Source organism: Oncorhynchus clarkii, chromosome 5, assembly GCF_045791955.1.
Source record: "Oncorhynchus clarkii lewisi isolate Uvic-CL-2024 chromosome 5, UVic_Ocla_1.0, whole genome shotgun sequence".
Classification (NCBI taxonomy): Eukaryota; Metazoa; Chordata; class Actinopteri; order Salmoniformes; family Salmonidae; genus Oncorhynchus; species Oncorhynchus clarkii.
The window spans coordinates 27,950,916-27,966,928 of record NC_092151.1 but is presented as its reverse complement, the minus strand read 5'-3'; the positions used below and the strand labels follow the sequence as shown (position 1 = coordinate 27,966,928).

General features: G+C 42.0%; 1 protein-coding gene across 1 annotated transcript in view; it reads left to right on the top strand.

The window, feature by feature from the left end:
• The first annotated feature begins 3,858 nt into the window (after nt 1-3,858).
• LOC139408602 (ephrin-A5b-like) overlaps nt 3,859-16,013 on the top strand; it is a 60,991-nt gene continuing 48,836 nt past the window's right edge. Inside the window, exon 1 of the mRNA XM_071152674.1 lies at nt 3,859-4,969. Within this exon, the coding sequence (XP_071008775.1) occupies nt 4,860-4,969 (110 nt within the window). The 5' untranslated portion in view covers nt 3,859-4,859. The remainder of the gene's footprint in view (nt 4,970-16,013) is intronic.

Here is a 16,013-nt window from a genome sequence, read left to right as displayed (position 1 = left end):
CTGTAATACCTACATGTTTCAAGTAGACCACCATAGTCCCTATGCCCAAGAATGCCTTGAAATACTTTGAAAGGCTGGTAATGGCTCATATTAACACCACCATTCCAGACACCCTGGACCAACTCCATTTCGCATACTCCCCCAATAGATCCACAGATGACGCAATCTCTATTGCACTCTGCACCGCTGTTTCCCACCTGGACAAAAGAAACACCTGCGTGAGAATGCTGTTCATTGACACAGCTCAGCGTTCAACTTTGCAGTGCCCTCCAAACTCATCACTAAGCTAAGGACCCTGGGATTAAACAACTCCCTCTGTAACTAGATTCTGAACTTCCTGACGGGCTGCCCCCATGTTGTGAGGGTAGGCAACAACACATCCGACACGCTGACCCTCAACATGGGGCTATTTTTTAAAATTATTTATCGTTTTATTCTCTCTGCATTGTTGGGAAGGGCCCGTAAGTAAACATTTCACTGTTAGCCTACACCTGTTGTTTACAAAGCATATAACAAGGATGAACAAATCAAATTATTCTACTATGTGATATGTGACTGCCTGAGGCTGATTGGCTCTGACCCCTCTTACTCTCCAATGTAGAAATCTGGAAATGTAGAAATTTGGTGAGAACTTCCCCCGCTGAAATAGCTGGCATTCCAATGTCAGCAGTCCTAATTTTCTTCACAATGACTTTAAACAGCAAAGCAGTAGTGACTCACAGGCATTACTGACCTTGGATCAGGGAACCATCACTTATGAAAACATGTATGGAATGAAGTTATTATTTTGTCCATAAACATGCAAGGCATGTGTGTTTCTGTGTGTATGTTTGTATTCCAGAGGTCATGTATATAAAATAGTTCACCTAGGTGCCACACACAGACCTGTAACTGCCAGCTCAACATGAATGGATCAGACCTCCCATAGCTTGCATCTCATATACACTCCTCTCTCTCTCTGAACTTTTGTTACTCTACCACTTGTGTATTTTCAGCCTCTCTCTCTCTCTCATTAGAGGCTATCCATCGTCTTACCTCTGCTACAGTCTTGTATGAGCTGGGTGGCCAGCTGGAATGGGTCACAGTGGAGTTTTAGACAGAGAAGTGATGGGGAGAGATCAAGAAATAAACTGCTCCACCGGGGGAGAGATAAACATTTACTTTTCCATGAGGAGCTAGCATTAGTATGACACGGAAAGAGGAGGAGAGAAAGGGGAGAAAGAGGCGAAGACAAAAATGTAAGAGAGAGAGAGAAAGAAAGAAAGAAAGAAATGAAAAGACAGAAACATTTCCATTCATCATTCAGTTTCTAGCATAGATCATATGACCGTCCTTTATAATGACTCTCCAGGAATTAGCCAGGCAAGAACAACACAGCAGTAAACCAAACTCAGGGTAACCCAGCTCTATGCTGTGTCAAACATCTTCAATACCCACCAATTGGGGGGCGGCAGGGTAGCCTAGTGGTTAGAGCATTGGACTTGTAACCGAAAGGTTGCAAGTTCAAATCCCAGAGCTGACAAGGTACAAAATCTGTCGTTCTGCCCCTGAACAGGCAGTTAACCCACTGTTCCTAGGCCGTCATTGAAAATAAGAATTTGTTCTTAACTGACTTGCCTAGTAAAATAAAGGTAAAATAAAAAAAAAATAAAAAAAATACCCACCAATTGGTGAACAGGGAGTTGTCCCTCAGTGAATTCATAACCATTACAGTGGAGATTATCAGAGGATATGAAATGTGTTGGGGGAATCTGGTTTTATACACAGCTACAATGTGATTACTGCCTGCTTATCCCTTGCTAATGGAATAGGACTCTAGGGGCATTATGAGTGTATTACAACAAAAACACATTGGATAGCAATGGGCTATGAGGAATATTTATAACCCACAGAAAAAAGGGTCAAAACAAGCCCTTTCCCCATCGCTGCCCTTTGTGTGCAATCTCTGTCAGTTGTGCAAGGCAGATCCAATCTCTTCCTTCTCCCCCTGTGTGTGTGATATGTACATGTAGTTCATATGTGGAGACAGGCAGAGATCACATTTCTTTGTGTGTGTGACAGAGGCAGCCACGCAAGATCATGAGAAAGAGAGGACATTAGAACACGACGCTGTGTATCATTGCATACTGCAGCCCTGACCCTAATTTATAATGAGTCCATTGTCTCTGGTAACATGGATGTATATGGGGTGTAAATGGGGTGTGAATGAAGAAGGACAAGCACTATAGGGGGATGATGAGGTGGTTAAGTCTTGGATTAGTCTATTTGGGTGAGAGGCTGGGCCTGTTGGTGTGACCAATACATACGCATCACATATACCCAGACTGGTCATATATCCAGACTGGTCATATAGCCAGACTGGTCATATAGCCAGACTGGTCATTGAGGCAGACTGGTCATATATCCAGACTGGTCATTTAGCCAGACTGGTCATATAGCCAGACTGGTCATTTAGCCAGACTGGTCAACCAAACAAAAACGGTGTGAGTTCAACACAACCCAAAGAGGACCATATTACACAAATTGTCCTGTGTGATTGTGCTAATAGTTTGTACATAAAAGTCCCTTCTTAGATTTCCTCAATAGATTGGTCTTGTGTATTTGTGTATGAAAAGCAGGCACAGGCTATTTATTCTGCAAAAATATAGTGTTTGCCTTAATACCGGGCAACATGTGTGAGTGGGATCTCAGCCTTGGAAAGTGCATGTGACTATGAAAGAGCTAAGTTCAATTCCAGCTGGAACACTGGCCATGGTAATGGTTCTCAGTAGTTAATGGTACTCAAGAGTTAATGACTGTTTTGAGGGTTAGGAATGTTGAGATATTCTTAATCCGGAACGATTAATGACTGCATACTGTTCTAGTTGACTATCCAGGCTTTGAGATGAGGTTCCTTTGTGGTACTGGTTATACTAGGAATTATCTTTGACACACCAGACCCTCCTGTGTCTAGTACTGCCTTAATGGACCTGAAGTTGTCTGCCGGATGGCATGTTACTACAATAACAAGAAAATACCTACTACAGGCCTATGATGTTATACCTAAAATAGTCATCTTGATCAAATAATATAGAACACATATCAAATGCCTTTTGTTTACCTGGTCTATGATCTAATTACTTAATTTATAACCTATCTTTCTGCTATCCAGGAAGCGCTTCTCCTTATCTCCACTGCGGGGCGCCAATAAACATTGAAAGGCTAGTGCGTAAAGCATGTCAAGGGCGCAAACTGATAAGATGGCGAACCAGTCTGACAGGCTACAAAATCTACAAGACAGAAACATTTTGCAAATGCCCTTGCCCAATGTTTGAATTTTAAATGCGTAGTAGGCAAATATTAACAAATATTTGGGTAAGTAATGCAGAGTGCACTGCGTTTACATCTTTACCAGAACTGTTTATTATTAGACACACAGTGGCATACCTCATAGAATTGAATTGGATCAAAAACTGTAGTAAATCAACTCCTGGAGCTCAATGGATGATAATAGACAGTCGTGGGCAATAAGGATTCAGTGGTTAGTTGTAGCATCAATTTCCACAATTCTGGATAATGCAAAACATTGTTGATTTCAAAATACTTTGTGTGCGTAAACACAGTATGGACCTCGGTGAAAGGTGTAAACCTGTAAACCGACATACAGAGCAGAGCTAATATCAGATCGTTCTTATCTCGTTTAGGATCCGTGGCCCTAATACCTAGTAGGTCTACCTTGTGAAATAAATGATCTGTCGCTTGAGGAAGCAGATGTACCTCCTCATGAGGAGGGATGTTGTTTTTGTAAGCGAAACGCCCATCATTCACATTTCAAACCAATGAGACTGTGCGCAAGCCTGAAACTGTACCCGCGCTGGCACAGTGGGGAAGCATGCATGCATGGCCGAGCCGGCGCTGCGCTGACTTGGTTTTCTTCAGGCCGAACTATACGACTTTCCACCGAGCCTGCTTACATTTGCCTCGTTTCATGCGACACATCGAAGTATCTCCGTTCATGCTGAGGTTTTTATAAACTCGTTTTATGCCACGGCACATTTGAATGACTCCGGTCCGAGTAAGGAAAGAGCTGATCCTAGTTATCCAGCCGTGACAATCCAGCGACAACGCCGAAGACACGGACACAGATCCGAGGGAGGACAACGTCAAGGAAGACACGGAACTGTCTGTAGCGCACAGGTTCTTTGGAGTTACTTATTATTCCAAAGTTCTAGAACAATTGAACAGATTTATGCATGGACTACCCTGTTATTACCTTTAATATCAGCAATTATATAGCTGCGTAACCTATAGTTGCAGAAACTATTAGTGCGCAAATAAGAGTTGTTCCGAGGAGATCATTATTCCTCATTGTGTTTAAAAGGCTATTCATGGTAGACCTACTGAAGGATACCTTTTTTTAAGGCTCTAAATTCATGTGTATAATATTTGTGGCATTCCACATCTGTGGTTGAAGAGGATGCGCTTGTTGCTATGAATACATTATACGAGCATTGACTGAAATAATATTTATTTCAAACGGACCCTCAACTAATATTGCAGCAATTTTTTTTCACCGATTGCAATTATTTTGTATTCCACAAAAAAACAGATTGTGCTTTTCTAAAACTGAATGCAAATACTGAACTTTTTCCAAATGTCAATTCAAGCTTCAGCACAATAACTTCCTCGCGAAGTAATCCAATCAGTTCGTTATAACCAGAGAGGAATCAACTGAGATATAAGGCAATTATAATTTAAAAGCCTTCAGATGGGAATATCATTTCATTCTGTCTGTTCATTCGAGTAATTTTATCGCGCGAGACGCTGCATCGAGAGGGACTTTGGCGTGGCCAAGTTCGGGAGCTTTGCCGCAGGTGGAAATGATCCTGTTCGTTTCCCTGGTGTTATGGATGTGTGCATATGGCCAAGAGCCGGCGTCCAAGGTGGTGTCCGACCGCTATGCCGTCTACTGGAACCGGACCAACCCCAGGTGAGTCTCGTGCGTAATCGCAAATTGTGTCAAGGACGGGCCACGGGTCACCAACTTCATGTGCCATCAACTTCATTGTTGACATAGGTTAGAGGTGGATGGCCCCTGGACCATATATGACATTTGTAACAGCATTTATTTGGAAAATGTTCATCATGATTCATTGATCAATGGTCACTTGGCAATAGCCTATAAACATACATTTTATTGATGCACATCGGCAATAATATTGTATGTTGGGTGACATACATGTTATCTAAAAAAAAAAACAACGCTTCTCATCAATAGTGTTTTATATCCTATACTGTAAATACACCAGAATGATTATCCATAGATAATATTATCCTGGTTCTGCTGAATGCGCCGAAAAGGAGTTTCCTGGTAGGCATCCTTAGCTATAATTTTACTAATGGAAAATTACGTGTCTTATCTCTTTAATGAGATAAATCGGCTGTTAGTGTGATAATTTAAGATATTATGTGTTGCTGTGGCGGATTGTTACCGCGTCCACTTTTAGTGCGTCGGCAGTAGGAAAATTATTCTGTTGATTTCTGTTAGAATTCTCTGCGACCGTATCCCAGTGTCGATTAAACCAATGGCTGTACATATGAAGCGTTAAACATCTAAAATGTTGCCTTGAATGAAATTAAATATTATCTGCCAGTTTGACTTGGAAAAATATAAGGCGTGTTGCTTATGACGCACATAAACTGCAAGCTTGTGTGTGCTTATAACATGTAATTGAAGCCTTTGCATGTCGTTCTACAATAAAATTCACAAAATATTTAGTAGTAGGTTAGGTTGCCATCTGCCGTTTCTATTTTATTCTAATTAGTTAAAGTTGCCAATTAGTGTGTTCACAAGGGTAAAGCAATGGCTTCATAATAGCTGGAATGACCCACTGTAATGAATGGGCAGATGTGACTTCTATTTGACAGAGGTGCTAATTGTGAATTTCTAATCCCATCAACCCTACAGCTCTGGTAACTCAACAGTTATTCACACTGGATGACTTGCACCTCAGCAAATAGTTTGTAGTATGAGTGTATCACTTTGTTTTGTGTCATACTTAACACATCACCACCATTGTACCTGATCAGATTTTTCCTGACAGTTATAGTATCGACATGACTCCTCTAAATAGTTTGTTTTTACTTGGATAGAAGGAACTGGTCCTTTGTGGTGATTTGCATTGCACAGAGTCAACAGATGATGCTGTACTTGTTTGTCTTTTTGTGGTAACTCTGAGGTAAAGTGGGTGCAATGAACTAGTTAGGAGACGGCAAGTAGCCTAGTGGTTAGAGCGTTGGGCCAATAACCGAAAGGTTGCTAGCTCGAATCCCCGAGCTGACTAGGTAAAAATCTGTCGTTCTGCTCCTGAACAAGGCAGTTAACCCACTGTTCCTAGGCCATCATTTTAAATAAAAATAGGTTCTTAACTGACTTGCCTAGTTAAATTAAAAAGAAAGGGAACAGGTGAGATATAAACGCAAGTGTGGCGGCTCTTTTCCTGAAACAGATAACATCTTTGATATACTCCCATAGTGGCCTCAGCTCATTCCTATAGCTCCTGCCTAAAAAAAAAGGAAAAGCTTCCCAACTTCCCAAGTCCTGCTCCTCCGTTGCCATGCCCCCCGTCCCTGCTCCCCCCACACCCAGTGTGTGACAGACAATGAGGGGAACACAGAGGGGTATTTCAGCAGTGGCCCAGGCCCAGCGTGGTGCATGCTCCTGGGAGAGATACACACATGCTGAGGTCACACACTCTGCGGTAACCAAACTGGCCCTGGGATAACCATCACAGAGCGGCACAGAGGGGACTGTAGTTAGGGTTAAAGCTGGGGCAGAACCTACCTCTCCTCTGAGGCTCTGTGACGGCCATGCAACGGCACCCTGCCTGGGTTTTGTCTGAGGAGAATAGCGCTCCTCGGGTAAATAAATAAGTAACTAAATGACTGTCTCCTTTTTCTTATTCAGGGGCCTAATCCAAACCCGACCCCGCAGTATAATGTAACCGTGCACCATGCAAAGACTCAGGGGCCCCTGGACCTGCCGTATAATGTAACCATACTCTGTGTTAGACCTTGGGCCCCTGGCCCCTGCTGGGTAATGTAACCATACTCAGCCATCAGAGCTCGAAGCCTGCTGGGGTATAGTCACAACTTCCAGATGAGGCTTTTTTTTATGACCACAGGAGAAAAACAGCACCCAATGCAGTAGTCCTGCAGTCCATACTCAGCCATTCATGAAATCCCCTACAGGGACTCTGAAATTGAAATGGGAAGTGACTCGTGAAAAATGGAAATGGTAAAGACATTTTCACGTATTTTATATTGTCTCAAACACATGTAGGTTGATAATGGTGCCAAGTTTGTTGCAAGCTTAATAAACATTATTCCTATTTTCCTCCCAAAACCTCAACATTCTGATGCACTTAGTTGATGCACTCAAACAGTGGGATTCAAAAGCAGTGGAGCAGGAGTTTAACTATGATGATGATTCAGTCATGCTTGGAGGTACAAATTCCTCAATTAGTGACAGTGAGGCGCTCAAGTCATTATAATCTCCTTAATTAAAAAAAATGAAGTGCTTGAATGACACACAATCTGGTTGAGGAGACATAAAACCACTGAGCCACAATGAATATTATAAGTGAGAGTGTTTGACTTGTTATTTAAAAATGATTTGATTTAAAGACAGCATCATTTGAAATGCCCATCTTTAAAATATGTGCTATATTAGTAGTAATTAGCTAAAGAAGACAAAATATAATGTCTTTTAAGGATGGGAAGAGACGGGCTGCGGTGTCTTTGGATGGATGTTGGTTAACACAAATATAGGTTAAATAAAAATAACCAAATAAAAAACATACATGTGTGAATGCTGTGTAAATATAGGTAATACAGGGTTGAGGGGCCACTCAGGCATTTTCTTCAGTAATACTCTGTTCATACATGTGTAATTAACAACAAGATGAGTAAATAAAGTAAATGATCGGCTTATTGCCCATTAATCAGTTGGCATTAGACAATTCCCCACCTGGCCTGTATCAGGTTTGATAGTTGCTTCATTAAAACCGTCAGGCTCCATATGGGACACATGCCCCCATCGCCATGGCGAAGGTGTTTATTTGTTGCTGATAGGTGGGATCAGTGAAGAATCAGGGCTGAGTTCCGTCCCTAATCTTCCTGCTGTTTGTGTCTCCGATGCCATGGAAACCGATACCCTTCCTCATCAAAGAGCCTCATTGGGGTGGGACTAACGACCTGACAGCTGGGGAGAGGGATTCCAGCATTCTACAAGAGCACTGTCACCCCAGGGGCTGCAGTTTAAGCTCCGATAATGCCCCTCAAAGCTTTCTACAACAGATGTGACATATTTCTGTTGAAGACAATCAAAATACTTTCATCTATTTGCCTTGTGGTCAACTACTCTGGTAGCTGTGGTAACTATCCGGCGGGGATCAAAAGTGCTCGTCCTTTTCTGAGGAAATTGTTGGATGTAGTTATACTCTGATTTGATTCTGCAGTCCTTTAGCGGACACCTCAGAAATGTGAAAATGCCTCCGTGGCATCTCTTTCCACTTCATAACATCCTTGTCCTGACAGACACAGATAGTTCTCCACTGAGCGAAATGACCTTGGCCGTTTGCTTTCTCTATTCCGGGTCATTTTTAATCTCCACTTAAGAAACAATACACCATTTTTCAGTTTTTGGCAAGTTGATGTTGTGATAGTTTCCCAGTGGCATTGAGAGTTGCTCCGTCTGCATTGTTCAGAGTGTTTACCCTCGCTTTTCCCCTCAGCCTTTTCCCGGCTCCCTGCTGCGTGGTTCCGCTTGGATTAAAAACGGACACATAAAAGGAGCCGAGTCCAAATATTGACTGGGTCTCAGGACCGCAGCCCTCTCCCAGCCCTGGCTCGGACAGTGTGAAAGGACACTATTGTTCCTATCATACTCAGCGGCCCATGGCCAGCATGCTCTTAGAGAGAGACAGAAAGAGGGAGGAGAGGTGAGTGGCAGAGAGAGAGAGGTAGTTGTGACGGACTATTGTGAGGGTGAATATGTTACGAGGCGAAGGGGAAGGGGCACACAGTCACAGGGTTAACAGAAGCTTCCGGAGAGGGGTCACAGGGTTACACAGGGAAACAGTGGCCATGCCATGGGTCCCCTGCATGAGGTCAAAACCTGTATTTCCACCCCTGCCCCGGCTAAGCCTGCGGATGGAGACAGGCATGTTGCAGCCATCTTCTCAGGGATGTCTTGGCGTCAGAGAGTGAGGTGATATATTCTGGCCCTCTGTGAAGAGGAAAATAGTCCTCCTGTGGAGAAAGCAGCCAGGTCCACTGCTCTGCGACCCTGCACGCAGAGAGAGAGGTGCCTTGCCTCTGTTGCTCTTTTCAAACTAACAAGGCTGCTTCTGTTTGACTGACAGCAACTAAAGTCGGTGTCTTGTTGGTGAACATTTATTGTGTTTACTGTGTGTAGGTAAGGATTTCTTTGTTACCTTACAGCAACACTCAATATTCATAGCGCCACACAACGAATCCTTTGGATTTGGATATAAGGTGTTTGCCATGCTGTTTCTGTTAAGATTTGTATAGATCACATTCTCAGCAGCTTCTGTAAACTTGTTTTCAGTTAATTCTCGATCGGTGTTATAGCCCAGCAAGTCGGCATCCTCCATTTCATATGCGTGGGTCAGCCAATGGATTAGAGCCAACCCTCCAGTCCCTAATCTCCAAGTCTCACTCCAGCGCTCCAAGGTTCACTTTTCTGCCGTTTCTTAAGGTTTAACTCTCGACTGGGCTTTTTGTGTGCTGTTTAAATGTGAGTGGTGAAATGGCATCCCTGTGTCTTTGTAGGCACCGGTGACGGTATTAGCAGAGAGGCTCTAAGGGGCTTAAGAGGTCAGTCTCCCTTTGTGTGGAGACACAAAACACTTCCTGTGGGACCCTTCACCCTGCTCTGTTCTTCCCCCAGAAAGCCAGGGCCTGCCTGACCATTCACATTAATCAGGGCCAGCCCCTAATGACTGCAGTAAAGCCTCTGGAACTGCTGCTAAAAGGCCTCCTGACAGACAGACAGACAGACAGACAGACAGACAGACAGACAGACAGACAGACAGACAGTATAGCGGTGGGCTGGGAAGGCTGCTGTATTGACGGCCTCTATGCACCACGCTCTCTATCAGTGTGGTGAGTGGCTATCTGGGCTTCCTATTACAATTTAGCAGAACAAGCCCATAATGAAAGATAACTTTATACAGCAGGCCAAGGCAAATATAATGAAAATGGACTCCACAAAGAGAATCCACAAAGAAAGTGTAAGGTCTGAACACTTTAAACTGCAGTTAGCTGTATTATCTACTGTGTGCCTCCTATTACAGAACATTCCCTAAGATAAAGGAAATGAAGGCTGTATGTTGCACTGCAGGTTTCAAATGGATCAAATAAATGGATAGAACAAATTGGCTGAGTACAATTCAGGGGAAGATGGCTAGAGAGAGAGAGAAAGGCAGAAAGAGAATTGGAATGATCTCCTCTGTGTTCTGTCTCCTCTCCCTCTGAGCACAGCAGTTCTCTCTGCAGCTGTACCTAGAGCCAGGTTAGTCAGAGATGACTGGTCCATCCTCTGTCTTTAGTTAGTAATGATTGTTGTAAGTAGTGCTCAGTCTGAGATAGCTCCAGAAGGGTGTGGTCAGCCATGACGGCTGTTTTAGTGTTGCTGGAATCCCCCCAGTTCTACTGATGGGGAGGGACGATGGCAGGGCTGTCTCTCCAGTCTATGGCACACAAGTGGCACCAATCAAGCATATTGGCACGCGGAGCTATATATAGACCCTAGTATAATCTATTCAAAATGAATCCAAATTGAAAGGAAAGTATGCACGATATAAAACAAATGTGACGGTACAGCCAAGCATCCGTGAAATGCTTCTGGAACTTCATTTGGTTCAATGTGGCTTTTGAAATGACAGAAAAAGATAATATCCCTCTCCATGAGGCAATGTTTCCCTGTGTCATTGGTGGCAAACTTTTGGAGAGGAAAAAATACGTTTTGCTTCTACAGAATTTCTACTGTGATTGCATCAGACTTTTCCAATCATGATTTTTTAAACCAGAGTAGATGAAGAGTAGATGTTTTTTTTAATTGACATTATTTATAAGACTCAAAAAAGAAATCTGATGATAGTGTTACGTTCCTCAGCAAGAAAACTAAAAATGGCACTCAAACAGAAGATGGAACTAACAAAGAGTCACTGACCAACAACCAAAACAAAACAGGTGTGGTTTTAGGAGGGGTTCTGATGGGAGTGTCCGCTGAAAGTTGACTAGCAACAATAAGTGGAATCTAAGACCCAACATGGGCGCCAACCAAATTTGCCCAAGGAGAAGGGAACAAAAGAAAAACCCACACCAAATTTAAAGACAGGAAACAAACCAAAAAGGTGGAGCAAAACAACATCAGGGAAATCAGACAAAGGAATGTTTTTCTATAAATAAAAATAGGGAGCACCTTCACATCCATCAAGACACCTGGGGCACTGGGCCAGCCACTCTTAGATAGCACCTGGGCCAGCACAGGTGAATCACCTTCCCACTAACAAGATGGCAACCAACACAGGTGTAACACATACTGACTAACGAGGTGACACCAATCGGTGCGCCCTATGTGCTGAAGAGCTATACGTGCTAAAGTCCAAACCTAAATAGAAAAACCAAAGCCTGTAATAATATCTTTACATTTATCAATGTTCTTATCCAGAACAATTTACAGGAGCAATTAGGATTAAGTGCCTTGTTCAAGGTCACATCAACAGATTATTCACCTAGTTGGCTCAGGGATTCAAACCAGCAACCTTTCAGTTACTGGCCCAACGCTCTTAACCCCTAGACCACCTGCCACCCCCTTGTAGCATTATTTTCCATAGCATTCCAGAACATGTCTAGGGTGTTGTCAGTGTATGCTGTAATCTTTAGCATAGTTGTGTCATTTCAGGCACCCGTGGACAAATTAGGTAAAGTGCATTGATAATGTGATTTTTTTTGTCAATACAAAAAACACAAGTGACATTTAGATGTGTGGAAAGAACAGTGTTATTTTCATGAACTTGTTGTCACTTTGCGGGACCTTTAGTGTGGCTTACTGGCCCATGGAGAGTTTCCTCCTGTTGGATTTGAGCATGCTTGGTGCTTTGGGACCCTGAAATATTAAAAAGCTGTTTGCGATCTCACAGTAGAGCCTGGACACGCAACCAGAAGAAATCCAGGTCAGGACCACCGTGACTTTAATGCAGGGGTCGACATTTTGTCTTACTCCATCTTTCATACATGGTTTCTCACCCCCCATGCTTCTTTGAAGTTAATAAGCAACTTCGATGAAATCATATGATTTTGTCATCACCCTAAGTTAAGCACTGTTGATTGAAATCTCAGACTGCTATGATTTGTTCTGTCTTCATAGGCGTGTCTCTCTTCTCTTGCCTGACTTTCAGCTGTGTCTTGTGACAGGGAGGGAAGCAAAGACCGCCATTTCCCTCCAAATCAGACTCCATTTTGTTTCCAAGAAACAAAGGTCGGTTGAAAATCCTGGGACCCTTAGTGAACAGGCTCCACCCCTTGTTGAATTCAACATGAAGATACATAGGACACAATGAACAGCTTTAGATATGATAAAACTACATTTTTATATTGCAATTTTAATGCATTGCTTTACAACATTAATTTACAGTGAAATTGAATCTTGGGGTAAAGGGAGTTAGGGGCTGTGAGGAGGGGGTGCAAACCAGGGGTCTCGCTCAGCCATAAGTCAATGTTCGAGGCAACATGGTCATTGCTTGGCTGTGTTTGTGTCATAGGCACGTTGTGTTTGTGCCCTAGCTAGCCTAGCTTGCCTAGCCGTATCTATGCCATGGCTGCTGGTGCCCTAGCTGAGCTGGCGGCCTGGCACCCATATCACTCTTCGTGGCAACACAGTGGGAACACGCAGGCAGACGCTGGCAGCGCCTGGGCTGATGATCTCCCTTTATGTCTTTGCTCCGCCAGGGCCCTCAGTTATTCTAGTGCATAATTGATGGAGGAGTTAGAATAGCAGAAGTAATGCGATGAGAGGGTGCAGCCAGGCGGAGCGAGGGATCGCGTGCGTGGGGCTGCAAACATTGGAGGGGACGACGAGAGGGCATCTGGAGTAACAGGTCCCTGCGCTTTGGCACGCAGAGTCAACACAAAATGTCATCCTCCAGCCAATCACAGCTCAGCGTCTCCCCCCCAATAAGATGTCTTTGCTGAAGCAGAATACTATGTTCCCCATGAATCAGACAACCGACCGCAGTTATTAGTTCGCAGTCTGCAGATTATGTGCTAGGATATTAATAGGTTTTATTAGCCCTTTCTCAGACTAAATTCAACTGAGACAGAAAATGACTAGCATTGCATTTGTTATATAAAATGTGTTATAATTGAAGTAATTTAACATTTTAGTGGTCATTTGAATAGGCCTGGACTGTGGTATTTATGTGGTACGTTGAGTCACAAGGCATTCTCTTCAACATCTTTGTTCCTTCATCACGTAGTTAGTAGATGTAGCAGTGACAGGGTGTATATCACACCTAGACAAGCAACTACAAAGAGACACTAATGGGCAAACAACCCTCTGTTGTCTGTTAAACAAAGAGGCCAGGTCGCAGATTACCTGTCCCGTCCCTCTTCAAAGCAGCCAACTACCTTTCACGACAAAAAACCTGCAATAAAAGCTGCAGGACTTCACCTGAAACCCATCTGAAATACCTATGTTCCTGGTTAGGATGCTGCGGTTAGAGCCTGAAACCACTCTGTATCATTCCCACTAGTATCACTATACCAGGGGACAGACAAGAGAGAACAGATGTGCCAGATAGATGTATGAGAGAATTACAATTATGTTCTATACATTTTTATAAAAAATAATGTAGTCATTTTTCATCCGGCTGCACATTTTTTTTATCAACAAACAAGCGTTCGGTTTCGATTGATAAATTAACGTATCTTTTAATATTGAAAAAAGTAGTTAGTAGTTAGAAATTGATAGCAATTTAATTTCCATCAAAATGTAATTTGAATATGACCAATAGTGATCTAACAAGGCAATTATATTTAGTTGTGTTTATTAAATCCTAACATCTATTTTATGGAATCAATCCATCAGACCTGCAAGCAATGTACTGTATATTTATTACTGCATATTTTAAGAAATGTTACTTAGATTCTCAGGGGATTGTATATTATAGCACTTTCTTAGAGTTTAAAAAATACTTTTTATATTTCAGTTATGAACTCTGAGCCATGCTATGGTTTGGCCAGTTACAGTATTCCATAATAACTCAATGGGCAGGTCCGTCTGGAGACAGAAATATTACCGCTCTGCCATAAAGACTTCCGATGTAAACCTAAGCAGTGAGCACACTCCGGAAAAAATAAACCATCTTTATGAGCAGGATTTTATGATCTTAATGACCAAAGCCCAGGCCCAATGGCCTTTAAGTGCACTTCTGGACAGAGATTTTTAGGGCCAGACATGGACCAACCCAGATAGTGCTTATAGAATGATACTACTAGTGGGATTTACCACAATTGATGGTTTTCATATGTTGGTCATCACATTTTCTGAGGAAAATATGCCAATATCAGGGTTTGCACTCGCTATACGACATTTGGCTGTAGCATAAACTAAATTTAGGCATACACTAAAGTGAAGAAAAAAATACGAAAGAAAAATTATTAGACTGTGATATATTTCAACAATTACATTCCCCAAAAATATAAGTATTATATTTTATTATAAACCAACGGATTTAAAAAAGATAAAGATAACTTTATGCAACCATTTTAAATATAGTTCACAATTATAATTTTTTATATACATTTAAAATGTATTTAAATGACAGAGTATTCATTAAGGAAGATACTGATGACATTTTATTGGTAACATACATTTTTATAAGTGTCTTGTGGTGGGTATAAATAAAATTAAATGTACAGTTGACCTCAGGCAAAATGTTACAAAAGTGGACAATACAAAACATTACCTTTGAATTGTTTTAAAGACTTTATATCAATGATATATAACATTTTATAAATAAGAATTTGCCTAGTTAAATAAAGGTTAAATAAAAAAGGTAATAAAATAAATAAAAACGATTTAATTTTGATTCCCATGCTGAGTTAGTTATTTGATAAGTTGTGTAAAAGAGGCCCTAATCAGATATTGTGGAATGATTATATACCACAGTCATGTGAATGGTGCATTTGAAATGTAATTGTTATTTATCTCTCAGTCTAAGAGAAAAATGTAGTTTTATAAATAGGAAGCTGGCATGTCAGTGCTTGAATGGACCTTGGTACCAACCACGGGTGTTTTGTGACGGCTTCAAAATTTTTTACTACTAAAAAGAGAATTGATTGAAAAGGCCCCTGGTCTGTTAGGTGCTGAAGTCTTGTGACTGCTACTTTGGTCAGTCACATGGTCCAACACAGAGGTTCTGTTAGTGAGGTCTAGACACGCGATACACAAGGGGCCAAATAAGTGCACCGGCTAACACGTCACACACATTTACCATCCACCAACCAAGCCACTACAGTATGACGGAGGCAGGCTCATTTGACATTTTGCCCAGCAACCCAGTAACATGGTAGGAAATATAGTAGGCCGACCTAATATTGCTGGTTACAATTCTCCTTTGCTATTAGTTAAATATTTACCATCTCCAACTGATTTTTTTCTCAATTGTTCAGGGAAATATTGAGATAATTGAGATAGAGCCTTATATATATATAATAGATTTAGATAATTTTGTTAATAATTTTGGTGTTCAGTTTCAGCTGACAGTGTGGCTTGCAGTGCTTGCCTGTGCTGGTCTAATGGGCTCCTCCATTTGGTTACCATTGTTCCTGTAATTTAAATCCCAGAGTATTTATTTTTCACATCCTCGAAACTAGTGTAAGGGATAGGAATTATGCAAATTGAAGCCCAAAGACAATGGAAGTGGGAGGTGTGATCAGCCAGA